Source organism: Nicotiana tabacum, chromosome 10 (genome assembly GCF_000715075.1).
Source record: "Nicotiana tabacum cultivar K326 chromosome 10, ASM71507v2, whole genome shotgun sequence".
NCBI lineage: Eukaryota > Viridiplantae > Streptophyta > Magnoliopsida > Solanales > Solanaceae > Nicotiana > Nicotiana tabacum.
In genome coordinates this window covers 165,086,071-165,114,064 of record NC_134089.1, presented here as the reverse complement: position 1 = coordinate 165,114,064, position 27,994 = coordinate 165,086,071, and the positions used below count along the sequence as shown (strand labels likewise).

The 27,994-nt window shown below is 32.6% G+C and overlaps 3 protein-coding genes across 3 annotated transcripts; 1 reads left to right on the top strand and 2 right to left on the bottom strand.

Moving 5' to 3' along the window:
• The first annotated feature begins 2,131 nt into the window (after positions 1 to 2,131).
• LOC107806241 (beta-galactosidase 15-like) lies at positions 2,132 to 7,508 on the top strand. The gene is made up of 15 exons (XM_016630367.2): positions 2,132 to 2,320; positions 2,876 to 3,084; positions 3,182 to 3,248; positions 3,349 to 3,585; positions 4,213 to 4,301; positions 4,396 to 4,501; positions 4,630 to 4,717; positions 4,836 to 4,954; positions 5,057 to 5,218; positions 5,561 to 5,742; positions 5,846 to 5,949; positions 6,057 to 6,166; positions 6,269 to 6,499; positions 6,782 to 6,996; positions 7,089 to 7,508. The coding sequence occupies exons 1-15, from the start codon at positions 2,159 to 2,161 to the stop codon at positions 7,471 to 7,473; spliced, it is 2,466 nt and encodes an 821-aa protein (XP_016485853.1). The 5' UTR covers positions 2,132 to 2,158; the 3' UTR covers positions 7,474 to 7,508.
• An 11,300-nt stretch (positions 7,509 to 18,808) lies between these two features.
• On the bottom strand, positions 18,809 to 19,324 carry LOC107831280 (ethylene-responsive transcription factor ERF016-like). Its single transcript, XM_016659037.2, has one exon. It carries the CDS (start codon positions 19,322 to 19,324, stop codon positions 18,809 to 18,811), a length of 516 nt encoding a protein of 171 aa, XP_016514523.1.
• A 2,035-nt stretch (positions 19,325 to 21,359) lies between these two features.
• Positions 21,360 to 26,685, bottom strand: LOC107831275 (uncharacterized). The gene is made up of 9 exons (XM_016659029.2): positions 26,499 to 26,685; positions 26,299 to 26,408; positions 25,006 to 25,124; positions 24,808 to 24,905; positions 22,976 to 23,063; positions 22,731 to 22,865; positions 22,374 to 22,482; positions 21,766 to 21,923; positions 21,360 to 21,664 (listed from the first exon to the last, which is right to left on the bottom strand). The coding sequence occupies exons 1-9, from the start codon at positions 26,558 to 26,560 to the stop codon at positions 21,620 to 21,622; spliced, it is 924 nt and encodes a 307-aa protein (XP_016514515.1). The 5' UTR covers positions 26,561 to 26,685; the 3' UTR covers positions 21,360 to 21,619.
• Between the last annotated feature and the right edge of the window lie 1,309 nt (positions 26,686 to 27,994).

The window sequence follows — 27,994 nt, the reverse complement described above, 5'->3', positions numbered from 1 at the left end:
CTTAGACCATAAAATATTTTTAATACACCTCATACATATATTATCATGATCAGTTGATATCATTCAAATTATTAGTCATGTTCGTACCCGAATTAATATAATTAGCTTCTTCCAATCTTCTTAATGGTCTTAAAATACTTCAAAATTTTACGGGGTGTTATACATATACAATTTTACCAATTATATATTAATTAGTTTTACATGAGTATCCTTTAACTGTAGCCTTTTAATTTAGTACCAAAAAATTCTCACAATTCCCTACTTACCCAGACAAACCCTAATCTTTCTAAAGGATTTTCCTCTTTCTCCCTTTGAAATCAACCATCTTTCTACACCAATTCTATAAGGTTTTTTCTTCTAAAGCTCATTATTTTCATTAACAATGGCGAAGAAAGGGATTAAATGTTTATCGATTTGAATTTTGCCATGGCTAGAATTTTGAGCTTTTCTGGACTTCCCCGTTTCTTGTTGATGTTCCAATGGTGGGCTAGCGACAGATCTATATTAATTATTTGGCTGGATTGTTCGAATATTGTCAATAAATAAATTTTGAAGGTATTTGACACTCCACCATTGACAATCATTAAAAAGTTTGAAGCTTTGAATTTGAATTCGAATTTTCAAAAAATATGTTTTTGTTTGGATTGAGTGTTATTGCAAATGATTAGGAATATTCTATGGAGTTTATATTTCGATTTTGAGGGTACTGGGTATTAAATTTGATTTGGGTGAATTTTCAAATTGAAATTCGAAGAAGAAATAAAAGAACACACCACATATAAAATATATACAAATCATATACAAAATACGTACAAAAGACATATTGTACAAAATTTGTATGAAAATTGTTCTTAAGTTGTATGATGTTGTAATTGTATTTAACTAGGTAAGAATGATATATAAAAGTTGTGAATAAATTATATAATGTATAATTAGTTGTATGAAATTTATTTTTTGTATGTATGTTATTGTAGATATATCAAATTTTATATTCAATTTGCATGAAATTTATTTTTAATTTGCATGTTATTCTACCATACATTATTCTTTTCTTAAAATAGATAATTATGGCAAAGAGAGAGAAGAGTTGCACTAATTATGGCTTAAAATAGATAACACACAATTGGAAGGAGTCTTATTTAGATGGAAGGACAATTTGGACTTCGTTCCCTTCAGCTACGCATTTTCCCAAGCAAAGAATCCCTTCATCTAAGACACTAATAATAGATTGTATATAAATTGTAAGAAAAATTTGTTTAGGGCGGATAATATATAAAATTTGGACAATTTTGATAATAAGTTTCAAATATTATATAGGAAAGAAAAAAAAAATCCTTTTTTAGATTGATAATTAAAAAATAATCAGTATTTGTAAAGTAATTTAAAAATAGTCACTATTTATTGCGAAGATAAAATTTGGGCAAAAATATCTAACTAAACCAAGAAAATAATCCACATAATATGCTTGATTATTATACTCTTGCATATAAAACTCGAGCATATTATATTGGAATTCCATCACATTTTGAATTTCATCACATTATGCTAGAATTTTATATTTAAAAAATTCAAATTCCAGCACATGCATTATACAGGAATTTTTCGAATTTTAACTAAGGTGTTTTGTTTAGATTTTATTTTCGCATGAAAAGTAGTTAAATTTCGGCTAATTTTTAAACAATTATAAATCTGGTTAATCCTAATTTCTCTCTATGTATAAAGTACTTGCGATAAGTACAAGAAAGTAGATAAGATTACAAAAATGAGCAATTAGAGTCCTAATAGGGGAAGGTTCGAAGGAGAAAAGGATTAATTAAGGATAATCTTTCCTTATTCTCATGATATATATAGTAACTTAGAGGTTTGGTATAATATTGTTTCCTTAACTTGTCTTATCCAAAATCAATTTGGCTTAAATTTTTTAAAATACCTTTCAAATTGTTTCCAGTTTTATCTAAACTACGTAGCAATATCTTTTTACTTAGGATAAGGATTAAAAAAAAGATTCTTAAAATCCAACCTTTTCTAATATACATTGGTTTTCAATGAAATTTGAGTTCAACTAAAATTCTAACTTCTTAACCTCTTATATATACCTGTCTAAGAACACATAAATCAGTGTTTAGTTTTTCTTCTCAAAATCACTTCTCTTGCCGCTATGGCTTCTTTCAAGAGTTGTGTTTTCTTTCTCTTTTTGTTGTTCGTTATTAGTTCCATTCATGCTTATCAAGTTTCTCACGACGGACGAGCTATCACCATTAATGGTGAAAGAAGAGTTCTTTTATCTGGCTCCATTCATTACCCTAGGAGCACTGCTCAAGTAAAACCTTAGTTTCTTACTATTTCATTACGTTAGCTTTTTTCTAATTTATATAATTGTATCATTGTATGGCTATTATATATGATTGCATGTTTGTTTTTGCTTTATAACTTTTTATTTATTTATGAAGTTTGTTTAAACTTGGTTTTATGAGCCGAGAGTCTATGGAAACATCCTTTCTGCCTTCCTAGCCTCAGAGATGGATACATGATTGGGTTCAATTTAAAGAATTTTTGCCATGAACTCATTGTATTTTTAAAGTTATGGGTTCAAACCTACTATATGTTACAATTTTAGTGAATTTTTATATATAACTTTGCGTCGCAAGTATTGGTTCAGTTGAACTTGGTGTTACATATGTACATCCGCATCTCCCTAGGGTAGCGGTAAGGTTTTCATACATACTACCCTCCTAGGATCTCGCTTGTGGGATACTACCCTCCTAGGATCTCGCTTGTGGGATTTCACTGATTTTTTTTAATTTATTTTTTGGTTGTTGTTGTTGTTGTTATTATTGGCGCTTAAACTTAATGTTATGTTGTTTGGTTTTGGTAGATGTGGCCAGATTTGATAAAGAAAGCAAAACAAGGTGGATTAGATGCGATTGAAACCTATGTATTTTGGAATGCACACGAGCCACTTCGTCGCCAATATGATTTTTCTGGAAATCTAGATCTCATAAGATTTTTGAAAACAATTCAAGATGAAGGACTTTATGCCGTTCTTCGTATTGGACCTTATGTTTGTGCTGAATGGAATTATGGGTAATAAATTCTTCTTAATATAAGATAGTACGTAATTTCTTTTTAATTTACTATTTTCTTTAATCGACTTATAATAAATCTGTATATATTTATTCAGAGGATTTCCAGTATGGTTACACAATATGCCTGGAGTTGAGCTCCGCACAGCCAACCAAGTTTATATGGTAAAGTTATGAGTATTATTAAACTAAATTACTACATGTAAAATTTTGGTTATGGCCTGAATATATCTAACATAAAATAAATGTTGTGGTGTTGTTACAGAATGAGATGCAAAATTTTACTCAGTTAATAGTTGATATGGTGAAACAAGAGAAGCTATTTGCATCTCAAGGAGGTCCAATTATTTTAGCACAAATTGAGAATGAATATGGAAACGTACAAACATCTTATGGAGATGCTGGAAAAGCTTATGTTGATTGGTGTGCTAATTTTGCTCAATCACTTGATATTGGTGTTCCTTGGATCATGTGCCAACAACCTGATGTTCCCCAATCCATGGTAATTTTTTCCCTATAATTTACGAGTTTGAATTGTGGAATCGGCTATTAATACTTGCATCAATGTAAATTGTTTATGTCAAATCCCATTGGGATTCGGCCATTCCCTGGACCTTGCGTGAACGCGAAATTCTCTTTATAGTTCACGGGTTTGAATTGTGGAATCATCTATTGGTGCTTGCATCAGGGTAGACTGTCTGTGTCAAACCTTTTTGGGGTCCGACCCTTCCTGAACCTTGCTTGAACGCGAGATGCTTTTCTCTCTATACTTCACGAGTTCATATTGTGGATCAGCCATTAATGTTTGCATCACGGTAGGTTGTCCCATTAGGTTTTGGTCCTTCCATGGATCTTGTGTGAACACGAGATGCTTTTCTCACTATAGTTGACGGGTTCATATTATGGAATTAGTCATTGATGGTTGCATCATGGTAGATTGTCTACGTCAAACCCCATTAGGTTTCGGCTCCTCCCTAGACCCCATTAGGGTTTGGCCCCTCTCTGGACCTCATTAGGGTTTGGCCCCTCCCTGAATCCTGCGTGGACGCAATATACTTCTTGCACCTGGTTGGTATCTTCCTGTTTTCTTTTTAATGTATTGATGTAATAAAATAATGTTTGTTTCTAGATAAATACATGCAATGGTTGGTACTGCGATGATTTTACACCAAGCAATCCGAATACCCCAAAGATGTGGACTGAAAATTGGACTGGATGGTAAGTTTATTTTATGGATTGATTTTGGTTATTTTTTAAGTTGTTTGTTAATTTAATAATGTATTAATATTCACAATTGTCTATGTTTGTAAAGGTTCAAGAATTGGGGTGGCAAAGATCCTTTAAGAACAGCTGAGGATGTTGCTTATGCTGTTGCACGATTTTTCCAAACTGGTGGCACATTCCAAAACTATTATATGGTTAATCTTCTATTTAATATTTTCTTCGTTCATTTACTTTTTCATAATATATTAGTTTTTTTATGTTTTGCATTAATTCGATTTGTTACAATAGCAATAGTTAATTTGTTTTAAAACTAATATTTCAGTACCATGGTGGGACAAATTTTGGGAGAACATCTGGTGGTCCATATATTACTACTACATATGATTACGATGCACCACTTGACGAGTTTGGTAAGTTATTTAATTTCTCTAATACAAGATATTGCGTAAACGCGGGTTTCTGCTGCCTTTTTTAAAAAAAAATATTAATGCGTTGTTAAATTAATTGCATTGTGTTTATATCTTGAAGGAAATTTGGCACAGCCAAAATATGGTCATCTGAAGGAACTTCATGATGTGTTACATTCAATGGAGAAAACTCTTACCAGTGGAAATATTACCAACTCTGATCTTGGAAATTCTGTTGCGGTATATATATTGATAAGATCAAGTTATCAAATTTTCCTATTTGTAGATTAAAAAGTTACAATATTTTTCTTAATAATTTTTTTAAAATTAAATGCGATTTAGGTCACTATTTATGCTTTGGACGGACAATCAAGTTGCTTCTTTAGCAATGCAAATGAGACCACAGATGCAACCATCAATTATAAAGGTGTTCAATACAATGTCCCAGCTTGGTCCGTTAGTATTCTACCAGATTGCAAGACTGAAGTTTACAACACAGCCAAGGTAATATAATCAGTTTATTTGCTATGTACAATCATAACAGCACCGCTATATAACGATTATTCATTATAAAAGAGTTTTTATGGAACCAATGTTTATGCTATGTTATAATATATGTTTTCTATAACAGAAGTTTGCTCTAAACAACCAAAATAAATGAGACTGTTATAGAGAGGTTTGACTGTATACTGGTTACGAAAGTAAACAATAAAATTGACCGTCTATTTGTATAAAGATCACCAAAGAAGAACCTCTAGTACATTCCAATTTATTAGGTGACATCTTGCTAATTAAATTATTTTGATTTTTTTATCATTAATTTTTTTGTTTTGTTTTTGGGTATAGGTCAATACACAAACTTCTGTAATGGTGAAGAAATCAAATGAGCCAGCTTCTCTCCAATGGTCATGGAGGCCTGAGAAGGTAGATGAAGCTGTGGTTCTTGGAAGAGGACGATCTTCTGCTCATGAATTGGTTGATCAAAAAGTTGCTAATGATGTTAGTGACTACATGTGGTACATGACTAAGTAAGTTTCTATGCACATTTTAATTATATATTAGCTACTCCATCTGTCTAAATTGTTCTTCTATATCGGCATTCTAACATGCTATACTGAAAATATGAAATAGTGTCTATATTGGCAAGAATGATCCAATCTGGAGTGATAATATGACCCTTCGAGTTAATGGCAGTGGCCACATTCTTCATGCTTATGTCAATGGCCAATATCTTGGTAAGAAATCAAGAAGTTTATTTATTTATTTTTTTTATTTTTTTTATTTTTTTTTTTGGGATCTTTGGTAAGTCTTACTATTGATTTTATGAAAATAAATTATATAGGTTCTCAATGGGCAACATATGGAATATTCAACTATGTTTTTGAGAAGCAAGTTAAATTGAATCCAGGCAGGAATCATATATCATTGCTTAGTGCTACTATTGGATTACAGGTATATACAGTTTCTTTTTGTATTATATTCTTAACAAAAATTAATGTTTTTATTTTTTAATGTTCACTATATATATATATTTTTTTTTTGGTAAATTAACAGAATTATGGAGCTCACTTTGATACAGTACAAAGTGGAATTCCTGGTCCAGTTGAAATAATTGGAAAGAATGGCGATGAGAGTGTGATTAAGGATTTGTCTTCACACAAATGGTCTTATAAGGTAGATTTGAATGGTATTAACAATAAGCTGTTTTCTGGAAACCCTAAGTTTGAGAATGGACAATGGTTCTCTCAAGAAGTTCAAATCAATAGAATGATGACATGGTACAAGGTAACATACATATAGAATCTTATCTCTACCTCTTTCTCATTTTTTTTTATATATACGGTCAAACCTCTCTATAACAATCATTTTTCAATAATAACATTTTATCTTATATTATGTAATTTCTATAACAATAATTTTCTCTGTATCAGCCAAAAATGAAGGGATTTTTATACAAATAACTGGTCATATTCATTGTTTACTTTTCCTAGCCATATAGAGAGGCTTGACTGATGTTGTATATCTAATTTTATTGAAAAACTTTTTTTTTTTTTTGGGGAGGATTAGACAACATTCAAAGCTCCACTAGGAAATGATCCAGTTGTTGTAGACTTTCAAGGTTTGGGCAAGGGACATGCATGGATTAATGGTGAAAGTATAGGTCGTTATTGGCCAAGTTATTTAGCAGAAGAGGAAGGTTGCTCTACTGATTTATGTGATTATCGTGGTAAATATGGTCCTGACAAATGTGCTTCTGGTTGTGGTGAACCTACTCAAAGATGGTAATTTTTTTACTTATCTTTTTATATAATCAGAAATTAAATTCCATGCACTGACGATATAATAATAATACGTTACTTACCATTTGTTATAGGTACCATGTTCCTCGTTCGTTCTTGAAAAGCGACGAAAATACATTGGTTTTGTTTGAAGAATTTGGTGGAAATCCATCACTTGTAAATTTCCAAACAGTTCAAGTTGGAACAGCTTGTGGAAGTGCATATGAGAATAAAACTATGGAATTATCATGTAATGGTAAAGCTATTACTGCAATTCGTTATGCTAATTTTGGTGAAACAGAAGGAATTTGTGGCTCTTTTGACAAAGGTAGCTGTTCAAGTGAGGATAATGCTGTTTCTATTATTGAAAAAGAATGTGTTGGAAAAGAGAAATGTTCAGTGCTAGCATCTGAAGGAGTGTTTGGATCGACAAATTGTGGAAATAATGCCAAGAGACTTATTGTTGAGGCTGTATGTTAGATTTAAGTTTAAACAATTATAGTAATTGTTGATAATGTTGCTACATTATGGTTTTGTTGCAAGTAGATTAGTTTGAATTTTCTGTTACATAGTTCGTTTTCGTTTTCATTTATTGTATTCTTATGCGTAATTAACTCTTTTTTAAGAGTAATGAAATTTAGCTTAAATTTTATCCTCCACGTTTTTCTTTATACATTTTATTTTATTTGACATGGTGTTCATGCTTTATTTGTTTCTTTGGGACAAGTAGCAAATGTTGTGAAAACTTGGTTTAGACTTCTATTTTCACTTTGCGCCTAAATATTTGTTTGGACTTTCAATTTTCTCCTATACAAAATCAACTCCAGAAGAATTAACTATCTACTACTCTCTCTATTTTAATGTATGTGTCCATAAAATACTATTTGAGAAATCTACAAATTGAAGTAGATATTTGACCGAGAATTTCTTAAATATTTTATAATATTTTGAAAATATAAATTATTTATAACTTATAATAGTTTGTTTGTAATATTTTATTTTATTTTAAAAACTTAAAAAGTTTAAATCTAATTTCATAACCAAAACTAAGAACTTTGAACCTTATGCTTCGAATCAAGCACATAAATTGAGACAGGAAGTAACTTTCAAGTGTTTCACACGAAGTAACAATTGTTGTGAAAACTTGGTTTAGACTTATATTTTCACATTTTGCCCCTAAACTTTTGTTTGGACGTTCAGTTTCAAATTTTACTCCTATACAAAATCAACAACACAAGGATTAACTATATATTTACTAATTCAAGGTGTTTGACAAAGGTTTTCTCTTTACACATATATTCAATCTATGAGGTGACAAATGACAATAAGATAGATTCATATTTAATTTAAAAAGGGTTTTGACAATAAGTTATTTAAAGTTGATTATTTCCCCAGTTAGAGGTATTCTAAAAATATTTGCGATCGAATAAATAACATCTGAAGCATACCTAGTCTATAATAATTGTCCTTTATAAACACCTAAAAATTGCCAAAATGTTATGATAAATATCACATTATGGTGGATGTCTACTCTTCTTCCATGATCTTCATCTCAAATGCTTAATGACATATTCAATGACATATTTTGTATGTTTAATGACATATTCCATGATATATTTTCTTCACTTTTTATGTCTATATAAAGGCCTTGTAATAGATAGGAAAATACACACAATTGAAGAAGAAAATATCTTCCTTCTCTCTATCTCCATTTCTTGTTCATGTTTTACTAAATTGCTTTTATTTCATTGTTCCATATTGTTATTTTGAGTAATATTTCATAACACGTTATCAGCACGAGTCTCTCACCAATTTTAACCCTTATAATTGAATTTGATTTTCTCATCGAAGTTAAAAAAGTTTGTGTTGCTGCCAATTGCAATAACTAGGTAATATGTTTCAATTTGGGTTGTTAACTCTTTGGTTATATACAAGATTTTGTGTGAAAACTATTCACTACAACATTACACATCTGTAGCTATGAAAAATATTGTAGCTAAATATGAAAATTTTCGTGGCAAAACACTTTAACCACAATATTTTTTTCCGTAGCATTCGTAGCAAAATGTAGCGTAGCTAAAAGTTAGCTACAGACTTTACATGGTCTGTGGCTAAGGAATAATACTTATTGCTACAGAAATTTTGTGTGTTGTAGCTATGATTGTAGAAGCTTTTTGCTACGAAAAATATACTTATAGCAAATGATTTTATTCCTTTGCCACGACAAAGAAAATTTGTAGCAATCTTCATATTGTAGTTACGAAATTTTGTATCGTAGCAAAAAGACTAAATTTATTTGCTATGCAAACTCAAATTTTGTGGCTATTTCTATAGCCTAGTCTCGTGGCAATAGTACTCATCTTTAGCTACAACTTAAAAATTCCTAGCTATGAATTGAAGCATTTGCCATAAACCTTTTCATATTGTAGCTAAAATTCCATACTTTTAGCCATGAAATATATAGAACTATAGTAAAAGATTTTATTCATTTGCTACGGAAAGTAAAAATAAATAGTCATGTTCTTGATGCGTGGCAATTGTAGGAGTATATGTTTAGCTACGAATTCAAAATTCCATAGCTAAGATTCCATTTTATTTTGCCATGAAGCATAAAATTGTAGCAATAAATTTTCTTCATTTGCTATGAAAAAATGTATAGCCATGTTCTTATTATATGGAAATATGTGTGTGTGTAGCTACAAATTTAAAAATTTCATTGCTACTAATTAAAAAAATTTCCACAACCATTATTAGCCACAATATTTCATATAAAGCCTATTTAGGAAAACAATCAAATTTTGGCAATGAAACATATAGGCAAATGTAGCATAAATCTTCTTCAATTACGTAATAAATGCAATTTATTAGTAAAAAGATTTAACAAAGGTTCAACAATATCAATTCAAATATTAAAACATCGTTTGAAACATATCAATAAGCTTTGACAAGAGGAAAAACATTATTCATGTGCCTGGTGACCTTGATGCTTTTATAAGTCCTCCACAAGCTGCAATAACAATAGAAAAAAAGTAAATAACTAAATGATACAATGAAGCATTTTTATATAAAACAATTAAATTTTATTTTTAATATGAATACTACCTTAAAGAATCGCATATATACTAATTTATTAATATAAAAAGATACTAATAAAAGTCTAAGTTACATACCGTTAGATTGCATCATTTTGTTGTAGACCTTGTGTTGCAAGTATCATTCGTAATTTTTCTTCCCATTGTGTACTCATCTGTGCTAGTTGTTCATTCATATCTTTCTTGATTTCTTTAATTTGTTCCTTAGCTTCCCTTTTAACTTCTTTCACACGCTCATTTGCTTCTTTTCTGGTCAATTCTAGTTGTTTTATAAGCTGTACTTTTGTTGGTCTACCACCAAAATATTCACTGATATTTTTTCCGGGTCCATATGCACGAAGATATCCATTTTTTTCAGCCCCAAGAACTTTTTCGAAGATATCATCATCATTTAAAGAAATTTCTCCTTCTTTTTGCTACTTTTTAAATTGGTCGAATTGAACCTACAATCAAATAATGCAAATCAATTACATATGTGTACCAATGTATACTTTAAAAAGGAGATAAAAAGAAAAGAGAATATATCAACATTACAATAACATCTTGTTGAAAAGCATCAACTTGTTTTCCTTTTTTTCTCTTGCGAGATTCCATAAAAACTTCAACACGGGAAGGAGATTTTCCATTTTTTTGCTCCTGCAAAAAAATAATCGGTATCAATAATAGAATAAAATATATGAATATAATTCTTCTAAATTCGTTCTAAAAATATTATTATAGTGTTCATACCATTTCGTATCTTAGTCTTGCATAACTTTTGGCCCCAATATATGGTGGCAAGGAACGTTTTGATCTATTTGTCTTGTTCTGTGTACTCGAATCAGACTGATGTTACCTTAGCTGATAATATTATTGAAGACATCGAATCAGACCCTGAAACCGATGATGAAGATTTGTTACTATAAATATTTAGAAGTTTTAGATGCATATTTGGTTACACTCAATTAATGTTGATACTTTTTCTTATTTGATCAGCTGTGAATTTCAATACTTGAGCTTTAGTCGTGCTCATGGCAATGCCGTTAATGGTCTGAGCTTTGTTGCTTGTCGTCCCAATTATAGTATGTTAAATTTTATGCTTCTTTGTTTAATGAGAATCCAGGCATGGACAACTGAAATTTAGTACGAATTTTCAATTCATGTTATGCCTTATAAAGGGACTAACAAGGCAATATATGGGATGGATGTTATGAGATTGTGATGGGATTGCTTCTGTTAACTCTAGTTCCTTTTCTGGGGTGGTTTCAATCAGAATTTCAAAATCATCAATTTAAACCCAGAGCAGACATTTTTACTTTCCAGATTTTAGAGTAGTGTATTATTAGTTTAAGATTACTAATATGTGTGTTATTATATTCCTAATGTAAACACAGTTTTTGTAGTAGGTTATTGGCATTTATCAAACTACTATAAGGACATTATTTTGTGTGGAGATTCCAGTTGTATGTTGTGAAAAAGTAAAAACTAATTTTCTGTCTTACTTGAAATAATGTTTTTCTCACACTAAGCTAAAGGGAGTACTCTTTAGGTGGTTGGCTTATGATACTCCTTTAAGGTTGAGGCCACTTAGCCTTTTCTTTTCCAGCTATTACAGGTAAGATAAGAAGAGTGTCGCATCGCAAGTTTGAGCACCCAAGACATGGTTTTTTAAGATTTCTTCCAAGGAAAAGAGCAACACGACACACCAGATTTTTTGGTAGAAACACAACTAAAAGATTACTAGTTTAAGATTAAAATATGTATAGCACGCATGAGCAACTATATATATTGATGTTAATTCTTCAATGGTGGCATTGTTTTACTCCCACAGTAAGCCACCTTTGTAATTATGTATGAATTGTTTTCAGCATCTTTGGACCATGTAGATTCCATGTTGTATATAAATTTAGCACATCACGGTTTCAACACGAATCTGTAATACATGTAGCTACTATGACAAATAAATGTAGCTATTATGTCCCAACAATTGCTACGAGATTTGAAAATTGAAGCAAGACTATTCTTTTAGCTATAAAATATGTGCAAACAAATATATTGTGGCTAAAATATTACAATAGCTACTGTGATATCAAATGCATAGCAAAAAATTAGAATTAGCTACAATACTTATTGTAGCTATATAAATTCGTGGCTATATTATTTTGCCATGATATTCCATCGTAGCTATTGACCCCACTATTGCCATGCTTTTTATAACTTGAAGCAAAAATATTCAATATTTTATTTGACATAATTTGTCATGGCTAAAAGATTATTATTGCTACAGTAGTTCAAATATGTGGCAAAAACTAATAATTAGCTACAAAATTTTAGTGTAGCAATAAATTTGTAGCTATTTAGGCAGTTATTGCCACGACATAAATTAATTATAGCAAAAATGAGGAATTAGCTTTGCCAATTTAATTTTTGTAGCTAAGAAATTTTAGCAATTTGTGAATAGCCACGAAACTCTAATTTTTATGGCTATTAATAGCCACAAATTTTATATTCGTAGCTGAGAATTCGTAGCTATAAATGCATAATGTTGTAGTGATTACTGATCATACCATGTTTAGCCAAATTTTTGTAATTCATCCTAACGTTGAAATATTAACTTTGCCCGCATCACAACAATTATACTTTTCATTTATAAGCCTAGTGGTATGAATTATTTGGATTGTTAGATTCCTGTCTTGATCAAAATAAAATTATATATGCCTAATAGCAACAAGATTGTGAACGTATAAAGAGTATGCAATGCATATTTACTACTCCTTTGTTTCTTTGAGTTGTTGATTATTGCTGAGAATTTGGCTAGACTTTGATGTCACCTTGGATGGTGATTTTCCCCCTTTATTTATGATAATTGTTATCAATTGGAAGCGGTCCTCAACTGATATATAAAAGAAAACCATCTTAATGATCAGGACATAAATGAGAATTATTAACTTTGACAATAAAAGGCATTCATATCAAAAAAAAATTTGGAAATATCATAAATGAGGGCGATGACTATATCTTTTTATTTTTCTAGAGAGCATAATACTTAGTTTCCACAAAAGTGCATGGTAACTAATAATACTATTATTTTATTTGATACATCATTTTCCTTAATGTTCTGGTCATATCACTTTCATCTTGAAGTAGACTTATTGCATCAAAGACCACATGTAAATTTTCAAGTATTTTATATGAATGATGCGCAATCTACAACTAGTAAGTTGTTACCTATAATGTCACTTTTCAGGTAATATAAATGTTGATTTATGTATTAGTACTATATATATATATATATATATATATATATATATATATATATATATATATATATATATATATATATATATATATATATATGTTGTTACCTATATGGTGTACTTTTGATAAATTTATTCACTAATTGCTTGGTTGAATTGAGTGAAGAAAAGTCATGGCGTTAAATCAAATCCAATAGGTAGGGTATACCCGAAAACAATAATATTTTTGAGAGAGGCTCAATAAATATTATGACAATGATTTTATGATCCATTTAAACTCTAATAGAATTTAGAAGAAATATTCTGACTACAAACAGTTATATTTCATATAGATGTTACAAATAATTGATAAAGCTTTATGTTGATTTTAGATTTGTACACTTATTTAAGAAAATAAATTTGATTTGTTAAGTTGCATATTAGTTGTGTACAACTTTATTGGCATGTGATTGAAATTAAGGCTTGAGAATGAATCTCAATATTGTTTAGCCTATTATGCCATTGATTGAGGGTAAGACATCAGGATCAAGTCCTGATGCTCCATAATGATAAGAGTTGGGTTTGAGTCTAAATTTATTATGGCCTAACATGCCTTTATATTGGTAAGACATTGGATTTGAGCCCCAGTGTACCATATTGATGATATAATGATGACTAAAGAAAAATAATATATTTTCATGAAAAGGCATGAAGATTGTCCCACTTGATTAGCTCCATGCTTGAAGTGAATGTGGTAGCAGTGCATAATAAGTCTAAATGAAGACAAGTGGTTGAACAATGAACGTGAGCGTTCCAAATAATAATAATCATCACAATGATTATAAAAGGAGAATAATAAAGGTTCTCAAAATAGTCCTTCAAAATGTGAAGGCAATGTTTACCATCAAATTGGTATGAAGCACATCGCTGATTATGATCCATTCCTTGAAGAGAATGTGACTTGTGATAAGCATTAAGAATGCAGACCCATTCCTAAAGGTGAATGTGGTAATATGTGATAAAAGTAATGAATAAAGACATGCAAGGTAGGATTGAATGAATACCACACAACTCACCTTTGAGGAAGGTTTGAGTGAAATAAAGAGAATAAATATTATTGTGTGGTTACATGAATATGTCATTGGACGCGTACATGTGGTACGCCAAAAATTATTTTGTCATGCCTTATAAAAAGTTATTAAAGGCAAAATTAAAGCAAGAAATGACGTTGCTTATGATGATTTTGACCATGACAATTTATTATGATATATTTTTGTTCGTGAAGGAATCATTTATCATATGAATGGTGTGGCAAAAGATCTTGTAGTACAAAAGTTATTAAGAGCTCCGGAAAAATTAATTTGTTACTGTCCGGATGAATAAAATTATTCATGACATTGATATTGTAAAGTCTCAAAAGAAACTTTTTGAGTTTCAAATGTATAAGTCAAAGTGGTTGGCATATTGAGACTATAAATGAAAGAATGATTGAATATCTTCATATTTCTATAATCATACCGGGTAAATATGAAAGGTTACCCGATCTTCTTTCTATTTGTACTACACAATTATAAGCATGATGCTGGAATCATATGCCACAAGTAAACTAGAGGTTTACTAAAACAAATATTAATTGGCATGACCGGTTGACCATCTCGGTTCTTCAAGAATTCTCTTGCGCTGCTTATTCTCATGATATACCAGTTAAAGGTTGGGATTGAATCCCTTGATTTCTGGAAGGAATAAAAGGTGATATATATATGGTCCCAATCACCTGGCATGTGGACCGTTTACTATTATATGATTTTAATAGATGCATCTATTCTATGGTCACATGTGCATTTGTTATCAACTTGCAGTTTGATTTTTGCAAGATTGCTTGCTCAAGTTATTAGAGCACAATTCCAGAATATAAATTATGATGATTTATCTTAATAATACTGGTTTAAATCCAAGTTGGTTTAGCAGAAATTGTATGCCTCCAATTATAGCTAAATCATTGGTTATGAGAACAAAACTCCCAAAAATAAAATTTGGTATGAGATGTATTATTTAATATACAGCAGCACTTGTACGCATCTAGCCAAGTTATAAAAATTTCTCCCTATCACAATCGGTTCAGGGTCAGGAACCAAATAATTTCTATATAGAAATATGGATGTGCTATATGATTTAATTATGCCACCAAAATGCACAAAGATGAGTTCCCAAAGATGGTTGGGAAATGTGTTGGTGATCCCAACATTAGGGGGAGAAAATGGGCAGCTGAGAAAGTGATACGTGAAATGAATTATTATGAATGCATATAGATCCTCGTACAAGAAAAGATAAACTTAAGTTCAAGTGACAATTCATTTGCAAATTATTGTCAGACGCATTTGTTGACCCAAAGCTAAATGTCATATTTCAGCTGCTAATGCTCCAAATAGAATAAAGTCCATGAGGGACAGAGTCTATGGCACGCATGAAGCGTAACAGACCAATCGGTTCCAAAGATAAAACTCCTTGAAGAAGGAGAGGGGCAAATATTCAAAATGTTCATACTAAGAAGGCAAGTGCTCTAGAAGAGCACCACGACATAACACTTCACAAGACCTCATAGGAGAGGCTCAGGTACCTGAAAATAATGAGATAAAGAGATCTCAATAAGTTATGTCTTTATTGGGTAATAATGGAACCGACATAAAATGATCGTCGACGATATTGTTAATATAATGTAGCGCTCAATATTATTAATATTGACGAGGATATTGAGCTCAAATCTGTCATGAAATTTGGACGGAAAAAAAGATTGGCCAAATAAAAAATACTCAATGAAATTGACTTCACTTTAAAATGTGAAGTTGGACGGATAGTCCAACACCTGAAAGTATAAAGTCAATTGAGGTATAAATGTGTTCTTGTGCGAAAAGTTCAAGTTGATAGACATAAAGACGACTTGTGGCAAAGAAAATTAGTAAATATCCTCACATTGATTATATGGAGACATATTCTCTTATGATGGATATAGTCATTTCAAGTTTTAATCTGGCAATATATGAAAAACTTGATATGCGTATAATGGAAATCATTGACGGATTTAAATTGTTCTAAAGCATATTATGGTTCCCAAGAAATTTGTTAAATAAAGCTTTAATAATCCTTATACGAATTGAAACAATCAGGGCGCATGTGGTATAATCGCCCGAAAAAATACTTGTTGAAAGAAGGGTACAAGAATAATTCAATTTTGTCCTTGTAAAAGGATCCGGATTTGAATTTGTTATAATCGCCGTGTATGTTGATGATTCAAATATCATTAGAACTCTCGGGGAGCTTCATAAAACAGTAGACTGTTTAAAGAAAGAATTTGAAATGAAAGATCTTAGAAAGACAAAATTTCATCTTGGTTTACAAATTGAGTATATGAAAGATGAAATTTTTGTCCATCAATTAACATACACTGAAAATATTTTAAAGCGATTCTATATGGATAAAGTACATCCATTGAGTACCCCGATGGTTGTGTGATCATTCGATATAAATAAATATTCATTCTGACCTCATAAAAATAATAAAGAACTTCTTGATCCTAAAGTACCATATCTTAGTGCAATTGATGCACTAATGTATCTTGCTAACACTACAAGGCGTGACATAACTTTTTCAGTTAATGTTTTAGCAAGATATAGCTCTGCTCCTACAAGGAGACAATTGAATGAAATCAAAAACATATTGTGTTATCTAAAAAGGACTACCGATGTGGGCTTATTTTATGGCAATGATTGCAATCCCAATCTTGTTAGTTATGCTGATACGGGGTATTTATCTAACACACACAAAGCTTGATCTCAAACATGATATGTGTTACATGTGGAGGCACTGCCATATCTTGGCAATCGACTATGCAATCAATCGTGGATACTTCATCTAATCATGCTGAGATAATTGTTATTTATGAAGAAAGTCGAGAATGTGTATGATTGATGTCTATAATACATCTTATTCAAGAAAAATGTGATTTGAAGTGTTACAAATTACCCACAATTTTGTATGAAGACAATACAACATGCATAGTCCAATTGAAGAGAGGATTCATAAAAGGAGTTAGGACAAATCACATTTCACCAAAGTTATTTTCCATACATGATCTTCAAAAATGGTGATATCAATATGCAACAGATTTTTTCAAGTGATAATATGGCTGATTTGTTCACCAAATCTCTACCGACGTCAACCTTCGAGAAATTAGTGTACAAGATTGGGATGTGAATGATCAAGGATGTGAATTGATGCTCTCATCAGGGGGAGTTAATATGCGTTGTACTTTTTTTCCCTTACAAAATTTTGTCCCACTGGGTTTTCCTTGCAAGGTTTTTAACGAGGCAACCAAAAGGCATATTTCTAAACATGTGTACTCTTTTACCTTCACTAAAAAAAATTCTCATAGGATTTTTTCCTAGTAAGGTTTTAACGAGACACATTATCTTTGGACATCCAAGGGGGAGCGTTATGATAAATATCACACTATGGTGAATGTTTACTCTTATTCCATAATTTTCATCTCAAATGTTTAATGACATATTTTGTATATTCAATAACATATTCCATGACATATTTTCTTCACTTTTTATGCCTATATAAAGGTCTTGTAATAGATAGAAAAATACACACAATTGAAGAAGAAAATATCTTCCTTCTCTCTATCTCCATTTCTTACTCATGTTTTATTAAATTACTTTATTTCCTTATTCAATATTATTACTTTGAGTTATATTTCATAACACAAAAAGAAACAAACAATGCCATTATATAACTGAAAATAAGATGAGACATCGGAAAATTAAAAGGAATTTAAAGGTAAACAAGTGGAGACAATTACAAGTGATACAAAGTACTCCCTCTGCTCCAATTAAACCTTTCTAAATTTGAAAACAATTTAACTTAAACTTACAATTCTATCATTAATAAAAAAAATTATAAAAAAATTATAACCACATAAATACTTAAACTTACAATTCTATCATTAATAAAAAAAATTATAAAAAAATTATAACCACATAAATACTGTGAGCCTTTTTTAACTCAGGATCACAAATTTAAAAAAAAATTATTTTTTTAAAATATGTGTCCAGTCGTTCACATAAATTTGAGAACAGAGAGAGTGGTAGCTTGCCAAGACCTCGCAAAATATTTTACTTAGATTTTGCAAGGTAAAATGAATTTATCTAGTCCAGTAGACAACAGAGTACCCATAAACCTAATAAGCAACAAATTTAGTAAAAGTTGGAACTAAAAGTTGATGAGAAGGTGCTTAATTAATCCTACTACTAATCAGAAAGTACACTAATAGTTGTCTAACTATAGTGTTCGAGCTACGGAAACAGTCATGGATTCAAGCCAGCAAAACAGCCAAACTGTATATCACAGCTCCCGAGGTGAGCCCGAGGTGAGGTGCGGCTTTTTTCCGAACCCAACATAAACGCGAGATACTTTGTGCACCGAAATACTCTTTTTTCTTTTTTTAATTCAGAAAGTCCACATTCTAGCACTATCAAATAAATCATCATGCAAAACTTCACCATCTCCGGTACTTGTTTTATCCGTGGTAGCCAAATTATAGCAATCCACATAAGAAGAACAACCAAACTCTGAATTATTATTATCTCTAAAAAACACAGTTTCCACAGCTGGTAATCTAGAATCTACAACAGCTGATTCACAAACCCTACGCGCATGTCTCGACGCCGCCACTTGAATTTGCGACGGCGACAATTGCGGCTGATCACAATTAGGCGCTGACGACGGAATAAGTGGAGGATCATTTGGAAAATTAATCGTCGCCGATGGTCCACGTAAGCAAACGACCGCCGCATCGTAAGCTCTCGCCGCTTCCTCCGCCGTATCGTAAGATCCTAACCATATTCTGTCACGGCTCTTTGGTTGCCGTACTTCTGCTACCCATTTTCCCCATTTCCTCATCCTTACACCTTTGTAACGATCCCCGTTATCTTTTTTCTCTTTATTTCCTTTAGGTCTCACCATTTTAGCAAAATTGTGATTTTATTTTTTAGAGAGAATTGATTCTATTTTCCGCGTTGAGGCATGTTGAGTCTTTTATATTTAGGGGAGGGTAAACGTGGGTTGAGAAAATGAAGGACACGTAAGGTTGTGAATTTTGACTATTTTTGAGTAATGTTTCTTGGACGGAAACATGTGTGCCGATCGTGGCGCTTGGTTTTAAGAGAATGATTGACACGTGGAGATGAGCTGCAAAATTTCGGCGATATGCATATGCCAAATTTATGGGTTCCGCGGAAACCACCGAATTTTAATGAGATACGGAGCTAGGATTTAAAGTTTATGGGTTCTGCGGTTATAATTGAACCAATAACTCGTTAGTTAATGGGTTCGCAATTAAGTGTTTATACATATTTAATAGATTTTTCAGTACAACTACAACGTCTAAGCAAAAAGTTACTGGGTTCGTCTGAACTCGTAGATAACACCCTCCTTCCGCCCCTATTTTTAATTATACTCTTTGTAGGTTTTTCGGAAATAACTGCTCTACTTTCACAATATTAATGAAAGAACTAGGCTCACTTATAATTTGTTTGGCCAAGTTTTTCTTTTTTTTTTACTAAACACAGATTGCTTCTCACCAAAAACACTTTTTTGAAAAATATTTTTGAGAAAAACGCTTCTCAAAATAAGCTAATTTTAGAAGCTTCACCCAAACGGACTATTAATAAGCATACAACCTAGTTTTTTTACGATTACTCTATTCGATTTGCAAATCTAAGATACATATATTTTCATTAATCTAGTTATCATCTAAAGCTCTATCAATTAGCCTTCATCCGTGACTCTGAGAATTTGATAGACTGCTATCTCAGCGAATGTCCCTAATTATAGTTTATTTGAATGGTTATTACTTGTTGTATTGTATTGTATTGTTATTTTAAATAATATTTTAATTGTTATTTAAATTTTATTATATCGTATTATTTAATTCAGTATTACGTAACGACAAAAAGTCTCATTTTATGGAATGACCGATTCTTTGATACCTGCCTTCTTTATTATTAGATAATTCTATTTTATCATTCCTTACCTTTTTATATAATAATTTTATCTCGTACCTTACTTTTTCTTTATAAAATTACAAGTTTATTCTCCATATTATAATGCATGACATCATGAAACAATAACAAACAATACGACACAATAAAATATTATACGATATGATACAACAAAATATTATACGATACGTTATGAAACTATATATATAATAACATCCAAATAAGTTGCTGGTGTTAAGCGCAATGCTCTGATTTCTACTGCAATTGAGGTAGACTTATTTTCATCTCACACCTGTCATTACCTTAGTTTAGTAAAATGAAATTTCAAGCCCGCTATTAAAATTCTCGTGTTGCACTTCTTATTTTATTTGTTAAATACTTGACGAAAACCGTCCTAAAAACTGATAAGCTCATGTGTGACTAGATGAATTACATGTAATGTCTTGTAAATTCACTTGTTAGAGAATTTGAAACTACAGCTGAGGTTTGAGGTTTTCAGTGAAATTTGAAAATACTGATAAGGGTATTTTATTACCCTGCTAAACAGTTTGAGGTTTTCAAGATCCTACAGCTGAGTTAAAAATATTTACAAATATAGTATGGTTTCATTTGTAATTATTTCTGTTTTCACGATATAGGCTTCAAATTATCTGTTCGGGCTTTTATACTATCATCAGAAATTGGCCCTAGTGTAGAACTAGTAATATCTACTTGTCAAATGCATACAAAACAATAGTGTGAAATTCTAATGAAACTAAATATTTAAAAATTAATATAACTTTAGAAAGTATCATTTCACATTAAGGAATTAGATTGCTTGCCTGCAATGTGGTTACCATTAACACCTGTGGCAGCAGATACAAATAGATCTTACAAACGTTGTAATATGAGCTGAGGGTCTTCGGAAACAACCTCCTTACCTTCACAGGGTAGGGGTAAGGTATGCGTACACACTACCCTCTCCAGACCTTACTTGTGAGATTATACTGGGTATGTTGTTGTGACAAACGTTATAATATGAGTACCACAGAGAAGAAATACAACTTAAGGTCAATAACGCTACTCTTAGCACACAATTCCACTCGAACACTAACAATGACTACAAAATTTGCTATTACAAGATCAAAATTAGTAAGATCCTTTTGCTTACATGTCCATTTCATTCTAGCTAACGGAGTCTGGCGCATAATTTGAGAATTTCGCAGCCACTTAAGCAAGCATTTTGATAATTGTAAAATTACGGAATACATACAATCTCTCATTGTACTGCTGTCCGTCTTTCACCCGTACCCTCATGTTCAACCTATAGGAGATATAGTCAAAAGATGGGTTATAACAAAGATTGAAGTGTGTAAAAGCAGAACGCATTAGAGGAAACTAATTATGCATATAATTTTTTTTTACCTCCACAAGAACTTTCGCCTTTTTCTTTGAATTTGCACTTGGCTCATCTTTCTCTGCTCTTCTTCTAGCTAAAACAGAATCTTTTCTACCCCTCTTCTGATGAACTGCAACAGCCTCGTCATCTTCATCATCATCATCATCCTCGTCGTCCATTCCAACTGCCACATGGTCACACGGATTTACAATTAGTTCACAATTATGGCTTTGAAAGACACTTCCTCGCCACAATGGACATGAATAAGTGCTTCAGCCAGAGAGAAAATGACTGTATCAGCACCAATACACCAAAAGGATGTGACTGGTATAAATTTGCAACTTCTACTTCAATTTGTTCCAAATAGTACTCTTTTACACTTAAAATGCTCTCTTTTTTCAACTTCGGCCTAATATTAGTCTGAACGCCAACTAAACATTACGAGAATACAAATGCAAACTCATTTATTCCTGGTGTTTAGGTAAACCTAGGGGGGACTGTTAATTCTGAGTTAAATATGTGCATTGCGTCCTCACCCAAAGGATGATGTGGCCAGTAATTTATTACACAAATGAAACACTGGGAAGGGGGGAATAGGATGAGCAACGGAGAGAACATCCATAAAGAACTTTACCAGTATCATCATCCAAGCCGCTGTCTCTAATTCCAAGACCATCAAAATCTTCCATATCATCTTCCTCCTCAAGCTCATCATAGCCTTCAACATATTCCACTTCATGCTCCTGCTTATTTCAATCATTAACAGCAGAATGAATAAATGGCTCATCTAAATGTATCAGCCAAAGTTAACCAATTTACTTGGAAGGCTTTGCCAGAGGAGGGTAGTCCCAGGCTACAAGCCGACCCAAACCCCCCAACCCACCCAAACCCCAAAAAACAAGGGGGGAGGAGGAAGCAACCAAGAGAAGAAAGGGAAACTAGTAAAATGAGAATATTTCAGAGACAACATAACAGGGGTTTTGATGAAGACCTCCTCATCTTCTTCTTCACTAGCCACCTGCATTTCTTCCCTACCAAGAATCTCTAGATACTTCCGCTCAGGATAATTGTATATATCACCATACACTCCTTTAGAAAGGCGTTCCAGCAGTTCCTTCTCAATGCTCTGCAGAGTACAAATAGCATGTCTTGTAAAGGAAATAGCCAGATGACCTACCAAATTAAGGGAAAAAATGCTACCCCGAACAAAGGAAAGAATTACAAGCTTAAACTCACTTTATCGAGAAGAGCTGCTTTTTCAGCCTTTTCCTGTCGGCGAGATTCTCTTTTCGTTTCTTTCCTAGGTGTGGTCATTATCTTCTCCCTGGAGACACAACAAATTAAAGCATATAGCAAGTGCAGGAAAATGCTTTCAGTCAAACATCCATAAGCAAAAATTTATTTCCTCAAGGGGAGGTACCAAAATATGGAAGCAAACAAGTCCCTTCTCGAAAAAGTTGGGAGGACAATTTAGGATTGTTCTTGAGCTCAAACACAACTGTTACCATTATATTTTTTGGGGTAAAGCAAGCTTTCTACGTACTAGCTTGAATTAGGATAAAATGGAATATTCTCCAATACCATCTCACCTAATTGCCATGGGAGATTGATCCCCTCCTAGAGAAGTTTGAAACTATGCTGCTGTTAGAAAGTTCATTATTATATCAACTACTAACCGAAAGAATATAGTATCATTACAGCTATGGCAATTATGTTGTACATAATCTGGACAGGACACTGCTGCTTTCAAAAAATAATTATGTACATAATCTAGACTGGAAAGGAATAAAAGAATGCCCGCGCCTTTGCAGCAGCAATGACCACGGATATTATGATGGAGGAAGGCTATTTGAACTATCTAATTCAAGTCAAATGAGAGAGGAGTCCCTGCAAATAGCAATAACTATGCAATTCCAAGAAAATTATGCGTGATACTTCCATATTTGATCTGCAATTTTATGCCCTATATTTAAAAAAGTCTGTGTGGCACTGCATCCTTGACACAAGACTTATGATCTGAAATGGTAATTGAGCTCATTGCCCGTCAATTTTGGGCTTCCTGTATTAAGGTTCCAATTAGGGGGAGAGTATGCCTATTTAGAAAAATCCCTCCACCCTGATTCCAGAAACAATTCCACCACCATGAGGTATTCTAACAGTTGTAGGGCTATGGGATAGAGGGGAGGCAGGTTTTTGGGTCAACGAGGGCAAGGGTGAAGACCATGAACTAGTTAGGACAGTGGAGGAGGGATTTTATAAGAAATAATGGTGAGGGTGGGTGGGTGGGTGGGGTGGGGGGTTGCGTAGAGATGCAGTGACCGAGTGGATGGGGAAGGCATGTCAGGTTAAGAGAACTAAGGATACCACAAGAACAGTTTAGGAAGTTGCAGTGGTAGGAAAGACGGAAGAAACGGGTTAGAGGGGGCTATACGAAGGCAGTAGTTGCGGATCGTGGGAAAAGGGGGTTTACATAGAGGACTCAATTAGCTGCATATGCCAGAGACTAAATTAAAACCTAGTACATTCATCGTGGGTAAAAGCTGCAGCTAAAATATTCTAACTGGATAAGATGGGACAATTATGATTCGGCATACATTGGGTGTATGTTATCCAATATCTCAGTCCATTGGTATAGCCACTAAAGAGGTGATAAACAGAGGTTCATATGGAACAGCACACCCCCTTTCTCTCCTGAATGGACAAATTTTAAAATTTGAACTTACCACGCCTAAATGTTCATCTAACTAGAAGTCTACTTGGACCACATCTAACAGTCAGCTCAACCTTTGCCTCATTAACAAACCAGGAGATTACTTGTTTGTATTCGTTCTTCTGGAAGCCAGGGTGAGAAAAGGTGAAATGGGATGAAGAGCCAGATTGATAAAACAAACAAGAATCTATAACTTTCAAGCATGCACCTTAAATTTCCTCTATAATAATGCTCAAGACCGTAAAAGAGTAAGATTAAAAAGTAAGCTTGAGACAACAAATCACCAAGCATATATACATTTAATTGTTTAGGAGAGAATTTAACTGTAAACCAAATTTCTGAGAAGGGAGGTCCGAACCTTGTTTTCAAAGCAAGCTTCCTCATTCTTATTCGCATCTGAGTCATTTTTGTTAATCTTTGTTTTGCTTTGTGCACAAGAAACTTTGGCCAGTACATCTGTGGTAGTTAAGAGAGAGGGAAGGAGGCGGGAGGGAAGTTATTGCCTTGAAGAACAACAAGCATACAGCGGCAAGTGAAAAAAAAGTTGTTGCATTACCAAATGTTTATCAATGATTGCAAGAGCCTGTTCGTAATTTCTTGGCAATTTAACTCTTTCCCAAAGTTTGTTTGGCATGTGAGCCCTTTCTATTGTTTTCATGTACAAATAGAACACTCCTGCATAGCACAAAAACAAATCAGAGGATCCAAAAGAAAATTCTAATTACTCCTACAAAAAAATTCAGTAATTAATAAAAACTACAAAACCAGAAACAAGCACTTTTGGTGAACCCTCCAATGAAACCAGATTGTAGATTCTTTAGACAGCTTACTATGAATATCAGAACAGTTAGGATGATCATATTAGCTTATCCCATCAAGAAAAAGTTAAAATTGCCCTCATGATTCATAGCTAAAAACCCAGACGAAAATACAATATCAACAACAACAACAAAAAAAAACCAGTAAGTTCCCACAAGTGAGGCTTGGGGAGGGTAGTGTGTACGCAGACCTTACCCCTACCTTGAAAAGATAGAGAGGCTGTTTCCGATATGCCCTCAGCGCAGGAAAGATAAATCAATATAATCCAAGTATATGGTGATTCCCCTAAGTCACTTAGCCAGACGAAAAGGGGTAAACAAGACAGGCACATCACAACCAAAGAAACATCTTTGACTAGAACCTAACATTTAATACTAGTATAAAATACTATCTAGGAATGAAAGGGTACAAGTAAGACAAACCGATAGGTAAAAATCCCTTTTTCCATTGCAGCCAAATTATTCATTAATGATCATAAATAAAACAATTTTCCAATTGCAACCAGCCAAACCATTAACTCATACATCTTGTATGCCCTAGGATCACGATTACAACCATTTCTTTAGTCCTTACAACAATAAACCAGTGAGTTCCCCACAAGTGGGGTATGGGAGGATAGTGTATACGCACACCTTACCCCTACCTTGTGAGGGGTGGCGGAGCCACATGCATCCTTAGCCGCAGTGTAAATACGTAAAAAAGACTTTTTATGTATATATACTATGCGTTGAACCTCCTTAATTTCGTGTATAATTACTTTTTTTTATATATATTTTGACACTCCTTGGTAAAATCCTAGTTCCGCCACTGCAGGGAGGACAGAGAGGTTGCTTACGATAGACCATCGGCTAGAGAGTAGATGAAAAAGAAGCATTGGCAACAAGTAATAACAACAACAAGATATTAAGGAAACCAAACCAAAGCGAAATTACAACTATTTCCTTATATTTAAAAAAAATGAAGGAAAAAAAAACTATAGCCTCTTGTATATCATTTCAAAACTGACAAGAAATAAGCTGTGCATAAATACCATCATGATCCCGAATGGTGGCGTACCGACTATTAGCCAGAGGACATGAGCTGCGGTTGCAAATCCCAGTTACATTATATGGATTTCGGCAAAATATCCCTGTCTCAATTCTGTCAATATTGCAAAAGAAGAAAAAATAAATCAAATAAAGACCATATGTTAAACAAATGGTGAGAATCAAATTAAGAAAAAAATCTGACTTAGCCATGAAACTGCAATGCTTGTGTCTGATAACTTGCCATATGACCTCATCATGCTGCATCTTTTCTCACTCCTTAACCTAATTTGGGCGCCTCTTTACAACTTAACTGCAGAAAGTAACTTAAAACAATGGCGGCTTCTAGGGTAAGGTGGGGAAGCTCTTGCCTTAGCCCCAAAATATGAAGTGCTACTATATTATGATATAATTTATATTTATGTAATTATTAATAAAAGATTTAATATTCTTTTAATTTGGTAAAATTATGATAAATTATGATTAGGTGAGTTAATATGATAATTTTTTTCTTTCATTAAATTAGATAAATATTTACCTTTTTATCAGTTTTATTTCTTTCTATAATTTTTTTTTTCAATTTCTCACTATCTTACTTTCTAATTTTAACTCAAATTCTTTAAATTAGTTATTCTTTATTGTCACATTTAATTGATCCATACATCATAAAGCAAGTTTTTTTATATCTCATTTTTATAAACTAATAACTTCCTGAGGCAAGTGTCGCAAAATTAAAAAATTGATGAATAATGAACTCACCCTTTTATCATTTTCACTTAATACCATATACTTGTATAGGGGAGAGTTCGATACCATGACGTGTTTCTAACCCAACCATCACGTGTTGTTCTCTCACCACTAGATCAAAGCCATATAGTTTTTTTTATACCTGTTTATCGGGTGGGTTGGGACGGATTGAACGGGAAAAAAACCAAATCGTCCATTTTCGTATCGGGTTGGGGACGGGTTTAACTTTTTCGGGTTATTTAGGGCCCGTCAAGGTTCGGGCGGGCCGGGCTACTATATTTTTTTAAAGATTAAATTTTATTTTTCTTTTTCAATGTTATTGATACTTAAGTATTTGCTTAAGGCTTAGAATTAAACTTTGAAGTTTAAAGTTTTAAATTTGAAATTTGTATTTTAAAATTATAAAATTGAAATTACAAAGTAAGTGGCTACAAAAAATATTATTTAACAAGATCAATAGGCAATATGTAAGGAACAAACTCCGAAGGCTTTCATTTTATATTTTTAATACTTCAAATTAATTTGCAAGTTCTTTTTCTGATTTTTTGATTTTTGAACTTGCAAATTAAAAGTTTACAATAACTATAAAAAAATAAGAAATAGTACATCACATATTTTGCATCATTTTTATAAGTTCTTCCATGTCAACACAAGGTTCTTTTTCGGCATTGGTTGAATCGGAACCATAAACCATTATATCTCCAATTTCTTGGTCCTCCTCTTCGTCTACCTCGGCACGCCCTTGATTTCGCCGTTCTGATCTTATCCAATCTCTGAAGCACACTAGAATCTCCAAAGCGTTGTTGTCCAATGAATGACGGGTATCTCCTAGCTGCTGTCTTGCTTGGCTAAATGCGCTCTCTAATGCGACTATTGAAATCGACACATTTAGCACGTCTCAAGTCATGACCGAAAGAACAGGAAATTGATTTGAGTTGCTTTTCCACCAATCCA